This window comes from Lontra canadensis, unplaced genomic scaffold (genome assembly GCF_010015895.1).
Source record: "Lontra canadensis isolate GAN:19392208 unplaced genomic scaffold, GSC_riverotter_1.0 scaffold3, whole genome shotgun sequence".
NCBI lineage: Eukaryota > Metazoa > Chordata > Mammalia > Carnivora > Mustelidae > Lontra > Lontra canadensis.
Window position 1 is genome coordinate 7036005 of NW_022630997.1, and position 12487 is coordinate 7048491.

At 48.9% G+C, this 12487-nt stretch overlaps 1 protein-coding gene across 45 annotated transcripts in view; it reads right to left on the bottom strand.

Moving 5' to 3' along the window:
* TCF7L2 (transcription factor 7 like 2) overlaps positions 1-12487 on the bottom strand; it is a 194438-nt gene that overhangs the window by 152253 nt on the left and 29698 nt on the right. The window contains exon 1 of one of the 45 annotated variants that reach the window (XM_032879865.1): positions 7136-7264. The exons of the other annotated variants lie outside the window; for them this stretch is intronic. Coding sequence (XP_032735756.1) covers positions 7136-7189 — 54 coding nt within the window. The 5' untranslated portion in view covers positions 7190-7264. Of the gene's footprint in view, positions 1-7135; positions 7265-12487 lie in introns of those variants that run through there. 45 annotated transcript variants of the gene reach the window in all.

Genomic DNA, 12487 nt, shown 5'->3' on the forward strand with positions numbered 1-12487 from the left:
GGTCCGAGATCTGGAAGGGCTATTCAAGCACTGCTTAATCCCACATCTCCCCAGAGTGTGCTGGTCAGTCCTACAAAGGGTTGCCCGGGCTCTCTTTACCTGAAGGCCTCCTCAGACCTTCCAGTGAGCATCTGCTTACGCGAAATCTCCCAAAACTACTTGGCCGCGGTCCTTGTAGAGGACACTCCAAGGGCTAGCACGCCAGAGAACACATGGGCTGAGAGGCTGCTCCCTACTTCCGCTCACAGAAGAGAAATGGGGCTCCCGGGTGTGGGGGGGGGTACATCAAGAGAGCTAGGGTGAGGCCCCGGGGTCTGCTGAGACCAGTCTGCATATCTGGCCAGGTTAACACAAGGAAGACAGATACTTATCAACAAGACTACATATGGTTTGGGCTTTCCAAGGATACCCCCAGTTTGTAGGATCTACATCAGCATCCACTAGGAAGCAGCAAGCCCTACACTGGCAGGAAATCCTTAGGCCAGGATCATCTTCTACATGTGCCTTACTTCCGCGATAAAAAACTGAAATTTCAGTGTATTCCATTTTCCACCCAGACTGTGAGAAGAATTAATCAGCAACCCCATGGACCAAATCTGCAAATTCCTCACAGGAACTTAACTCTTCCTCCTGGTGGGCAAACAGAGATGGTGCCTGCAGAATGCCAAGGGCTCCCGAGAAGGCAGGCACCAAGCTAAGACAGTATTACCTAATAACAGGGCTCAGAACCCCACCAGGAAAACCTCAGCAGCGGGCAGAGTCCTTCAGGGGCGACACTGAGTGGGACACGAGGCACCCACCTGCCTCTCCCGCCATCAGGGTCGGGCCCGCTCAGCCGCATGAAACACAGAAGACACAGGACGGTTTCAACGGTCTGTTGCACGGTCCTGGACACTCAGGGACACTCAGGAACACTGGAGCAGAAAGTCCCATGCAAACAGAGAAAGCCTGGTGAAGGCACAGCCTCCCTGCAGAAGGTCCCAAACCCATCTACAAGCCATACTGATGGAGTGGACATGGAAAAATGCCTCTCGCCCCATAGAACTCGGTCTCTTAATTGGACGTAGACATTGCGATGACTCATAAAGACACGAAGCCATGCAAAAGCATAACCAAATTCTTAGCACTTCTGGTCACCACGTATTGTTCCTAGGAGGCAAATACAGAGTAAAAACGTATCCTGATGCTACAGGGCACCCAGACAGCTCCATCAGTTAAGCATCTGGCTCTTGATTTCAGCTCAGGTCATGATGTCAGGGTCCTAAGATCGAGCACCGCATCCGGCTCCAAGCTCAGCAGAAAGCCTGCTGGAGAGTCTCTCGCTCTGTCTGCCCTCCCCACTGCTTGCACATGTGCATGCGCACTCACTCTCTCGCTCTCTCTCTCTGTCAAATAAGTAAACAGATCTCTTAAAAATGCTTTTTTTAAATGTATACTGATGGGAGGAGTGGTGGCAAGTTGAGCGCTCAGGCTTCTAACCCCTTCTGCGCTGCGTGACTTTGAACAAGTTACTTTCTTTCCTGTGTCGGCGTTCCCTCCTCCAGAAAAGGAGTGTGCCACACACCGTAATGAAATTGCACAATGTCTATAAAGCGCTTAGCCTGGTAACCATGCTTAAATAACAGTTGTTTTAAGTTCTGATGCAGGGAGAGTCTGTGCAATCTTTACCATTTAAAAATGAGAATTCAGGGGTGCCTAGGTGGCTCAGTGGGTTAAAGCCTCTGCCTTCGGCTCAGGTCATGATCCCAGGTTCCAGGGATCGAGCCCCACATCGGGCTCTCTGCTCAGCGGGGAGCCTGCTTTCCCCTCTCTCTCTGCCTGCCTCTGCCTACTTGTGATCTCTCACTCTCTGTCAAATAAATAAATAAAATCTTAAAAAAAAAATTTTTTTTTTAAATGAGAATTCTGGCAGGGACTTGTATTTGCACTGCCATCTGAGGCCACCCCCTGCTCAATCCCGCTCCCCCCCTTCCCCTGTTACAGAGGGAGGCTACCCTCCAATAAAATCCATGTATACCTTAAAAAAGGGGAGGGTCTTCTTATGGGAAAACCCTGGACACATTTGCTACAGTCCAATGCAATTCACCAATAGGAAACAGCAGAAGGAAGGTCCTGGTTTATACAACCAGAAAGTGATGGAGTAAGGACAGAACCTGGACTCTCGGGGCTGGGGGTGGGGGGTGTGTCTCCAGCCATGGTGCTTCCCATACCTCAACTCATCCCCCATCCTACTCTCCACATCTTCTAGAGTAAATCCGGAATGTCATCAAAATACCTCCCCCACCCTTCCTTTTAACTGTCAAAGCAACTGAGGAGCCATCTCCTCTGCAGGGGGTTGCGATCCACAGGAAATGGAGCACAAGTGAGCTTGTAGGGTATTGTTAGATTACAATACAAGGTCACGGACAAAGTTGCTCAGCCACAGAGGACACCCCTGACCTCCCAGAGCATCACTTGAATCCCTGAGGAATGGGACTGGGTCCCAGTATGATGCCTGAGAGTCAATGGAAAGAAAACCAATATGGAATCTCGTTGGCCTCCATCCCAGGCCTCAGAAGGAAATCCGCAGAGGCAGGAGAGGGACGAGACCAGGACACTGGTTCTCTGCAAGCACAACCGCTTCACTGGCCAGGGCTCTCCCCAACTCCTGACCCACTCTTCCCTGGGGACCAGAGTGTCAACCCGAAAGACGGCATCCCTACAGCTCTCTATCCAGGAGGCCCACAGGTCTCTTGCTCCTCTTTGGCCTCTGGGTGACGGCAAAGTGACTATCAATTGATGGCATCGGTGTCCTGTCACAGCATATCCCGCAGCCTGGTATCTCTCAGCCCACAACCCACCGCCTTTTGGATGAACAAACTTTTCAAATCCTCCACTCATGTTGTCTGAAATTTCAAGACAAACTAGCAGGATGCAAATCAAAACAAGCATAGATTTTCCACTTGCTTTTTCAAATGCTAATGGACTTGTGGTCTGTCTAAACCAGCCTACCCCAGCGGGATTCAGCTGTGCTCCAAGTTGAGAACTAGTCCACCAGCCACAGCTGATTCTCCGAGACTTCTAGGAGCTAAAGCTAAGTCACCCCCAGGGTTGGGGGAGGGGAGGAAATGACCCAATTAACCATATCATGTCACCACAAAACCCACAGCCAGCATTTTTCAACATCTCTTCAAAAACCCATTGCTTCGTTATTTTGAGGAAAAGGACACCTGAGCAGGAGCCTCCCTAAAGTCTCCAGAACCACCTGGAGTTCAGCTCAGCCAGCTCCTCACCATCACTCCCCACAATCCCAGCTGAGCAAGAACTTCACCTTCTCTGTTTTATCTTTCCCCAAGCTAAAACCCTAATATCTCTCAGGAACACAGCGTCTCCCCAGAGTCTCAGAAGAGAGAACACCCTTGTAACATCCCACAAATCTGCAGACATTTCCACCTCTAGAACCCTGGACCTCAGCCCCAGCTCAGTCTTGGAGAAGCTCTGACCTTCACCCCCTCAGTTCCCCGATCTGCAAACAAAGAAGTTGAATGAAACAGTCTGCTGACCCCTTGCAGCTAAAGGGGTCTAACAAGGCACCTGCACACCCCCCCATCGACCTGCTGCTTCATACTTGCTAAGTGCTGGCCTGAAAGCCCAGTGCTACCCAGAAACCAGCCCAGAAAGCTGAGAGTGGGCAATCATGGCCTTTCTGGCCTTGCTGCATGAAGATCACTAGGGAGCACTGCAGTTGCTTGTGCTACTGGTTTCTGTGGCACCTCGAAACGCTCAGGAAGCCCTGGGCTGGGGCGTCGGTCAACAATGCAGACAACCTCTCAGAGCCTCGGCGTCCCTTCATGGCCTGACGCGTTGGCTCTGGCCATAGGGCTGCCTCCATTAGTGTTTTAGGCACTCAGACCACCATACTGCCCCTTTTCTGGTTTTCAGCAAAAAACCAAAGCAAGATCACCCTGGGAATCACTGAGAGCAGAATCTCTCTTGGTTAGTAAGAGACGCCTTTGCCAGGAGGTCCGATTCATTTCGGCTGCCAGATCCAAAGGGTCACCCTCCTCCTCCCTGAATGCTATTTCTTCCAACGTACAGGATTCTTTTTATTTTGTTGATTCATGCACTGGGGACAACAGAGTATTATGAGCTCTGGAACAGGGCTAGCCAGGGTCCTACTCCAGACTGTAGCCCTCACTGGTCTGCTTCCTGATCTGTGGAACGGGAATCTCTGTAAAGGAATGCCTGCCTCGGAGGACGGCTATGAAGTGTAAATGAGGTAATAATATGAAGTCCTCAGCCCCATCCGGATGAACGGATAAAGATATGGTCCATATATACAAAGGAATATTACACCTCCATCAAAAAGGATGAATACCCAACTTTTATATCAATATGGATGGGAGTGGAGGAGATTACGCTGAGTAAAAGAAGTCAAGCAGAGAGAGTCAATTACCATATGGTTTCACTTACTTGTGGAGCATTAGGAATAACACGGAGGACATTGGGAGAAGGAAAGGAGAAGTGAATTGGGGGAAATCGGAGGGGGAGACGAACCATGAGAGACTGTGGACTCTGAGAAACAAACTGAGGGTTTTGGAGGGGAGGGGGGTGGGGGGTTGAGTGAGCCTGGTGGTGGGTATTAAGGAGGGCATGTTTGCATGGAGCACTGAGTGTGGTGCATATACAAGGAATTCTGGAACACTGAAAAAAATAAAATTGAATTAAGATGATTAAAAAAATAAAAATCTCAGCTCCTAGAAGATCAAAACTACATCCCTGCAGTCAATGGACATTTGAGGTAAAGACTCAATAACTCATTTACTCACAAATATTTCTGGAGCCACTAGATAGTGAGGGTGAAGCCATGAACAGATGGTCCCTACACTCAAGGAGCTAATATCCAAGAGGGGGAAGTGAGAGCAAAAGGCAGATGCCAGGGTGCGTACGTATCTTACCACACTCAAGGAAACCAATGGGTAGACACGGGCGAAACAAGTTATCTCTGAAGAGGAAGAGGTTTCAGAGAGGGAGTCTCTGAGGGACTGGTATTTAAGCCAATTTAACCAAACATCACCCTGCCACGGGTTTAGGAGAAGGCCATCTGAACCACAGAATGGCACAGAGGAAAGGTCCTTCTAGATCACTCCCACCTTCTGAGCTGCCTGGAATGTGGTGATACACCCAAGAAGGTCACACTGGTACTTCGTAAAAACCGGTGTAGACAGAGACCTCCCCATCCCTTGTCAATCGTGTTCCCTGCAGTAAAAGAGGGAAGCCTGTCAGGAGAGGGGGTGCTATTCACGTCCCCAGGGCTGAGGCAGAAAGACAACCAGAGGGCAACAGTCAAACTCCAGCCAGCATCAGGGAGCAACAAATCTCTCAGAAAGTGACTCTGTGGGTAAACAGCGAGTGTGCTTCAGCTTGAAAAAAAACTTACAGTCAAACTTTGCCTAGATTGGGGGATCCCCCTCTGGAACCCCGGTCACAAGCCTTACATTCTCATTAGCTCCTCCCACTCACCTGCCCCATTCCCAGGTTCTCAGTTACACCCACCAAGCAATCAAGGTTTCCTCAAGCTTTGGGATCTTCCTAGATTTTTTTCTGATCAGCAATGACCAACCCCACCTCTCTGCCTTTTCCCCTCACCCATGGGCAAAAAAGAGAGAAAGAGGCAGCACCAATTCATGAAAAGTCAGCTCTGAACTCCAGTAGCTAGAGATTCTGATTTAACTGGCCTAGAGATGAGGCTTCGACAGCTCCCAGGTGGCTGCCATCCATGTGGCCTGTGTCAAGAACTCCGGGGCTACAGCAGTGTAACTGACGGGTGTTCATCCAATTTCAACAGTGGAGAGCAGCAGGAGATTTAACACAACCACTTTTTTAGTAGGTAATCTTTCTACTGTCCCTGGCAAACAACAGTCACATTTTGCTGTCTGACCCAAGACAACTGGCACATCACAGAATCCAAGGTTTTCAGTCTGGCAGTCCCTCAAAAAGTTAAACACGGTTATAGGACTCAGCAATTCCACTCATGGGTATGCACCCAGGATCAATGAAAAGAGAGTCCACACAACTTACGAACGATTAATAAAATGTGCTATGTCCATATGATGGGACATTATTTCGTCATAACGAGGAATGAAGAATGGACATATGCTAACACATGGATGACCTTGAGAACCATGCTAACTGAAAGGTTGGACCCAGAAAGCCATCTGTCTATCTTACAGTTCCACGTATATGAAATGTCAAGAAAAGGCAAACCGATAGTGATTGCCAGGAACTCAGGGGAGGGGAAAATGAGCAATGACTGCTAATGGGCACAGGGTTTATTCTGGGGTGTGATGAAAATGTCCTGAAATTAGTGTTGACGATCACCCAACTCTGTGACTATACTAAAAATCACTAAATTGTACACTCTTAAGTGAGAGAGCCATATGGTTTGTAAATAACCCAGCAGAGCTCCTGCTTTCAAAAACCATCCCAACAGCTTGAGAAGCGGTGGGTGTGTTTTTGCTGGGCCCCAGTGTGCCAGCACCACGTGCTCAGTGGGATGACAGGGAGGCCAGCTTCAGTTCCAGCTGTATGCGGGGGAGCCTCCCAATCTAGGTTCAAGGCCCAACGCGGGCATTAAGCAGGAGACAGCATGTGGCAAAAACCATTTTTACAAGCGTTTTAATCAAGACCCCTTCCCAGGTCCCACCCCAGAAGATCCTGCTTCAGTAAATGGGGTGGGGAGGAGTCTTGTGATATATGTCAGTTTTTAGCAAGGTGAGAGTTCCCTAACCAGGAAAGTCTGGAAAACACTAAAATGTAACAAAGTCACAAGCTTCACTGCAGAATCTCAGAAAGGGATCGACTCAGAAGCTGATTCCTCAGGGGAGGCCTCCAGGGCCCAGAACAGAAGCCTAGAGTCCAGCTCCAGATGCTCCAGGCACCTCCCCTCGGCGCCCGAGACTGCCTCTCTCCCTCTCTGCTCCCAGGAGCTTTGGCAAAGACAATGCAGTCCCAGCGCCCAGCAGCATCGGGCTCCCATAGGCCTTGCTGGGCAGGCTGCTCTTCTTTTGATTCCAGAAATGTTAGCCCAGCGCCCAGGCGATTGGCAGGGAACTGGAACCCGAACCCAGGAATCCCAACGCCCACAGATTCTCACCTCCAGCTCCAACAGAGTTCTCTTTGTCGGGTCTGGGTGTCTCCCGGAGGGCATGTTTCCCTCCCAAGGCTGGGGAGGGGAGGCGAGGGCGGGCGTGGAACGGAATCCATGCCACCGACGCGCGTCCTCTGCTCCCCGGGTTGCCCAATCACACCGCCCGCAGGGACGGATGGGCAGCCTTTTCCTGGACTTGGCACCGGGCGGCCAGGAGGGAGCTGGGCCCCGCCCTCTGGGCCCTGCCGAGCCCAAGGCCCGACCGACAGGCCGCCTGAGTCTGCATCCTGCCAGGGCAACGGGGCTCGAACGAACAACGGGGCTCTTGTTCAGACACGCTTTTTAGCCAGTGAGGTTACCCTCTAGAAATACTTCTAAATAAATACACAGGCCAGCCCGTCCTGAGGTCTACACGCAGCCCTGCTTTCGGCACAGTGCCAGCCTCGGTGGCCCTGCCAACCCCCTCTGCCGTGTAGCTCGCTCCACCTTCACCGTGAGGTGTCCTCGGGAGCCAGACGCAGAAGCCACGGCTCCCAAGCATGGGGCCAGGAGGCAGGGAGCTGGAGGCCCGCTGATCACAGCAAGCCCTGCTCCCTCCAACAGGCACAGAGAAAGGGAAAGTCGGCTACGGCCGACTAGCCTGACAAGAGGCCTTCGGCACCGAGGCGACCCACCCCATCTCTGCTCCAGATGCGATGCAGCCCAGGCTGGGCGACGGGGACTACCCCGAAGAGAGCTCGCAGTCCCCACACTGGTGGCTCAGCCTGAGCGCCCCCGGCCACGGGAGAGACTCACCCTGCGGTTCCTATTACCCTGCAGGTGAGTGCCCCGTTTTCTGAACCACTTACGAGCCTGAGTTACAGCCTCACACTGTACGCAGGGATGGGCACACCCCTACCAAGATCCCAATAGCACCCCACTTCCCAGAGAGAGAAACTGAGTTCTCTTTTGGATGCTGAGATTAGCCACATGCCCACAGCTCTGGGTTCCCCAACTGGACGTAAAATCTCTACCCGGTAAGAAGGAATCCAGAACCTGAGGGTTCCTGAGGCCACCTTGATGGGAGAGTTCTAAGAAGGGAAAGGCAGCTCTGAGCTATAAAAACACAGGATTCAGATGTTGGACCAAAAGATGGCGAACTGTATCAAATTTAAAGCCTACCTGGTAACACTGTTCTCCCCAGAGGGCTTCCATCAAACTAGGTTCTTTTGGTGCTTAAAACTATCCACTGAGATGAGTATGGAATATTATTCCCATTTTTAAGGTGAGAAAGAGACTTGGGAGACATAAAGAAGTATAGTAAGCTGAGGAGTTCATTTTTTAACATCCCTTCGGATCCTGAGATGCTGCATCTGTCCAAAAATCTAACGGATGGGGATGTACAGTGGGGAAAAGGTGGGAGGAAATGAATTTTACAAGCCCGAACTACACTGACATTTGATGGATGTAATTAAAAGTTACCCTTCAAGCAAGAGGAAAAAAATAAATAAATCCATGTCTCAACGGAGTTACCCTGCGGATCTACAGGACAACCACTAATAAAACACTCCAGTCCCCCCATCGCTATGTGTCTGATTCCGGGGAGAAATAACTATCCGTTAGCCATGTGCAGGAGTCTTGAGAGGCAGGCAATTGTCTTTATATTATTAACAGTAATAGAACACGCTACCAGGAATAATCATTTCTGCATCATGCCAACCTCAACCTTCATTTCACTGTATGAGCTGCTGGGCATCAAAGCCAACAAATTCGCAGAAATGCTCAGGGAAGGAAGGAGGGGGAAGAGAAGAAAGCCCAGCCTTCTGCCCACCACCATCCCCCACCCCATCCATTAGAGAACATATTCCTAAATAAATAATGACAGACCCAATCTGCAAAATATTCCACAGTACCAGGTGAGCAGAAAACCTAAAACATCACCCCCCCAAAAAAAAACAAAAAAAACTGGAGACCTCCATCTCCCAATTCATCCACCCCACCTTGGTTCAAATTAAATGAAATGCTATCATGCTGCTGTGTTTTAAAACAGTGTCCGAGAAGGTAGGAAAGGTTACCCACAGCAAGCAAGGACTGCCATCCTCACCATAGCAACGTGCCTATTTATAATATGGTCTACCTGCATCAAAGGCTTGCACAAGACACTCAAGGCAAGTCTAGTGCTACATCCAAGCCCGAAGATGAAGCCGGAAACTCTCGTGAGCTTGGCAATGAAACACTTCCAATTACATTACATGCTACGATTATTAGCATTGACTATCAATTTTTCTCTCTTTCTACTCCAGTAAGAGTAAAGGGGAAAATGAATTAAGACAGTTTCGAGGACATACAGAAACCCAGCATGTGACTTTCTAAAAGTGCTGTGGCTATTTTTTTTTTCTTTGTTTTTTTTTTTAATGGTTAACCCCAGAGGCAGAGACAGGAAGGAGAGGTTGCAAAGGAAAGACACACGTGAGGTTACTAACTCTTCCCCGGTGTCCTGTGGGTTCACAAGCAAGGATTCAACCACTCACACCAGGCAGAAATTCCAGAGCGGCCCAGATCCAGATATACGCTGGACCTGGACCGTGGAAGGAAAAAGAGGCTCTCCTTTTAGAGGGAAACACAGGTACCCACAACCAATCACTCGCCTGCAAAAGGATTCTGATTTGCCCTCCAAGGCCATGTTAGAATTTTCACAGAGAAACCCAACTAGATTCCCAACAGCAAGCTCCTTGTTCCATGTCAATGCAGTTAAGGGTAGAGCAGGGCAGGGCCCTAGCATCAGGCAACACCCAGATTCAAACCCCAGGGCGGCCCCAGCCATGTACCCTTGGGCAAGTTCCCTAACATTCTTTAGTTTCCTTTAGTTGTATAATGGGGATGATGCAGATGTAGAAAGTTGCTGTAACAGGTTTACAAATCTATAGAACGTTCTAGAAACTGGCACGTAGCAAGAGCCCAACAAGCAACCTCTAATCTGTTTTTTTCTTTTGCTACTAATATCAAGGTTCTTTCTGGAGCGGTGAGGCTAAATAAACAAAGCGTTAAGTCCCCACACATAATAAATCCACAAGAATACCTTAAAAATGAGGTATTTCCGATCCTTAACACACACGCGCCATGAAATAACGCCAGCCCCATTTCGTAGCTGGAAGAACTGAGGCTAGACTCACATCTGCACCAGCGCTAATGCTAAGGTTCAAAGCAGAGGGTGAGCAGCCGACAGGAACCATCAATGGAAGGTAGATGAAGAATGACCCACCATGTTTTCATTCAGTCAAATGGAAGAAAGACCAAAAAAAGCACCCCTTTGACCAAGCTGAGTGGCACATAAGACAGAGGGATTCACAGCTCTGGATACCCTTGTTTGCGAAGAATTTTCTCTTCCCGACAGACTGTATGTTCCTACACGGCAGAGACTATGTCGTTGTACCTAACCATCCCCAGAGCCACGGACACCTCACAGACCCCAAATAAGTATCTGATTCTGTGTGATGCATTTAGGGGGAAAATAGTTTTGGCTCCCTGGTATCTCCCCTAAAGCGGTTTTTCATTAAAAACAAAAGATATAGTAACATTTCGTGTCATTATTACAATAGTCCTTCAGAGATGTTTTTCTGCTGCCTATTTTACAGACAAGCAAACAAAGGATTAGGGAAGCACTTACTCAAGCTCATACAAAGTCACCAAGTAGCAAAGCCAGGATCCAAAGGTGGATCTGTCTGACTCTAGATCCAAGCTCTAAACCACTTCCTTATTCTTGATATTTCTCTTGATAGATCGTGTACATTCAGCAGAGTTCTCAGCTACAAGTAGATGCTCAATTAAGTATTTTTAAAATAGAAACCCAGAAGACATGGACAACTCAGGTTGTAGCCTCCAGTGCTCACAAAACTCTAGATCGAGCATAGCTGACAACTGTGAATAATTCCTTGCTTGTAGACATTTTATAAAAAAAAGAATTCAGTGGAGGTTTTCGCCCACCCATCTCTGCAAGAAAAAAGCCCAGGAGCAAAACCAGTGATGTGAAATGGGCTGGACCTGAAATGTCAAGGTCCAGGTATTGAATTAGGCTGCACTAGAAATTTCCAAACCAGGGTCCAGCATCACCAGAGAAAAAGGGAGCAGCAGGTCCGTGCGGCACCCACCTGGGCGGAGTTCTCAACCATGACAGCTTCTCAGCATCTTCCCAGGGAGGAGTGGAGGCCTCAAGAAAGGGAGGTACGAAGAAAATGCTCTAATGCATCCTCTTAACCACAGCCCGAGCATTTCTCCACCAGAGAGAAACAGCAAGTGCAACAACAGTGACTTCTAAGTGTGGAGGCCGATTATAGCTTTACTTTCAAAAGAGCTTTGATTGATCTTTTTTGATAGACCTGAAATAAATTAAACTAGATTGACTCACTTGAGAATGGACTCTAATCCCTTAGTCAGATCCCGGAGAACTCAAACCAAACCAGCTGTTAATTTAGGCTTTATAAGATAAAGCATGAGAAATCCAAGTTGATGTACCCCAGAGCAAAGCTTACATCATCTCTGTAAGCAATCAACTTACCGCTTCTTTTAGGAACTAATCAGTTCTTGGGTAAGTGGGTGCCAAGTCTGCACTCTCAGAGCGAAACTAGCTCAAAGAAAGGAAGAAAGGCAAGAGCGGAAGAGAGAACCCGAGAAACTGACAGACTCACTCTCCCAGCAAGCTCAGAAGCAGCCCAAGACGTTGTCATTTTGCTTTCTGCAAGTCATCAGTCTTGTGCTACAAAGCTACATGGCTTGACCAGAGCCTAACCACCAAGTGAGAGGAAGCACTGGCACTCTTCATATTTCTTTTAAAAAGGTGGGGAGCAGAATCACCCAGAAAATATTCCCCACTAGTTTTTTTTTATTCCCTCATCTTTGAAGATCACACCGTCCCCTTTATCTCTGCTTCTGGGTGCCTTTGATTTGAATATAGGAAACCCAAGGCTTTCAAGTGGCAGCTGCCCGTGGCACTAATAGAGTTAATAAGCACTACACACCCACGCATGTGTGCACACACACGTGCACACGCGCACACACACACACTACAGGCTCCTTCCCAAGCTGAGCTCTGCTCACTCACAGGCAGCCCTCCCAACTTCCACTAGCATTTTTTGGAAAAGGATTCATGTCTTCATCCCAAATGAAGGTGGACATTCACCTCCAGGGAACCCCACCCACTGCCGCACCCCGGGAGGCTCGGACCCCTTCTGGGAGGTTAAAAATACAAGGCTGCCAGCTTCTTGCTGCTAAACAATGTTTCATAGATCACTCTGTTTACCGAACATAAGGGGATCAAGAATTGAAATCCAATTTAAGGAATTATGGTGCCTTCAGACTGTTTTTCCTCAACGATGAAAAAAG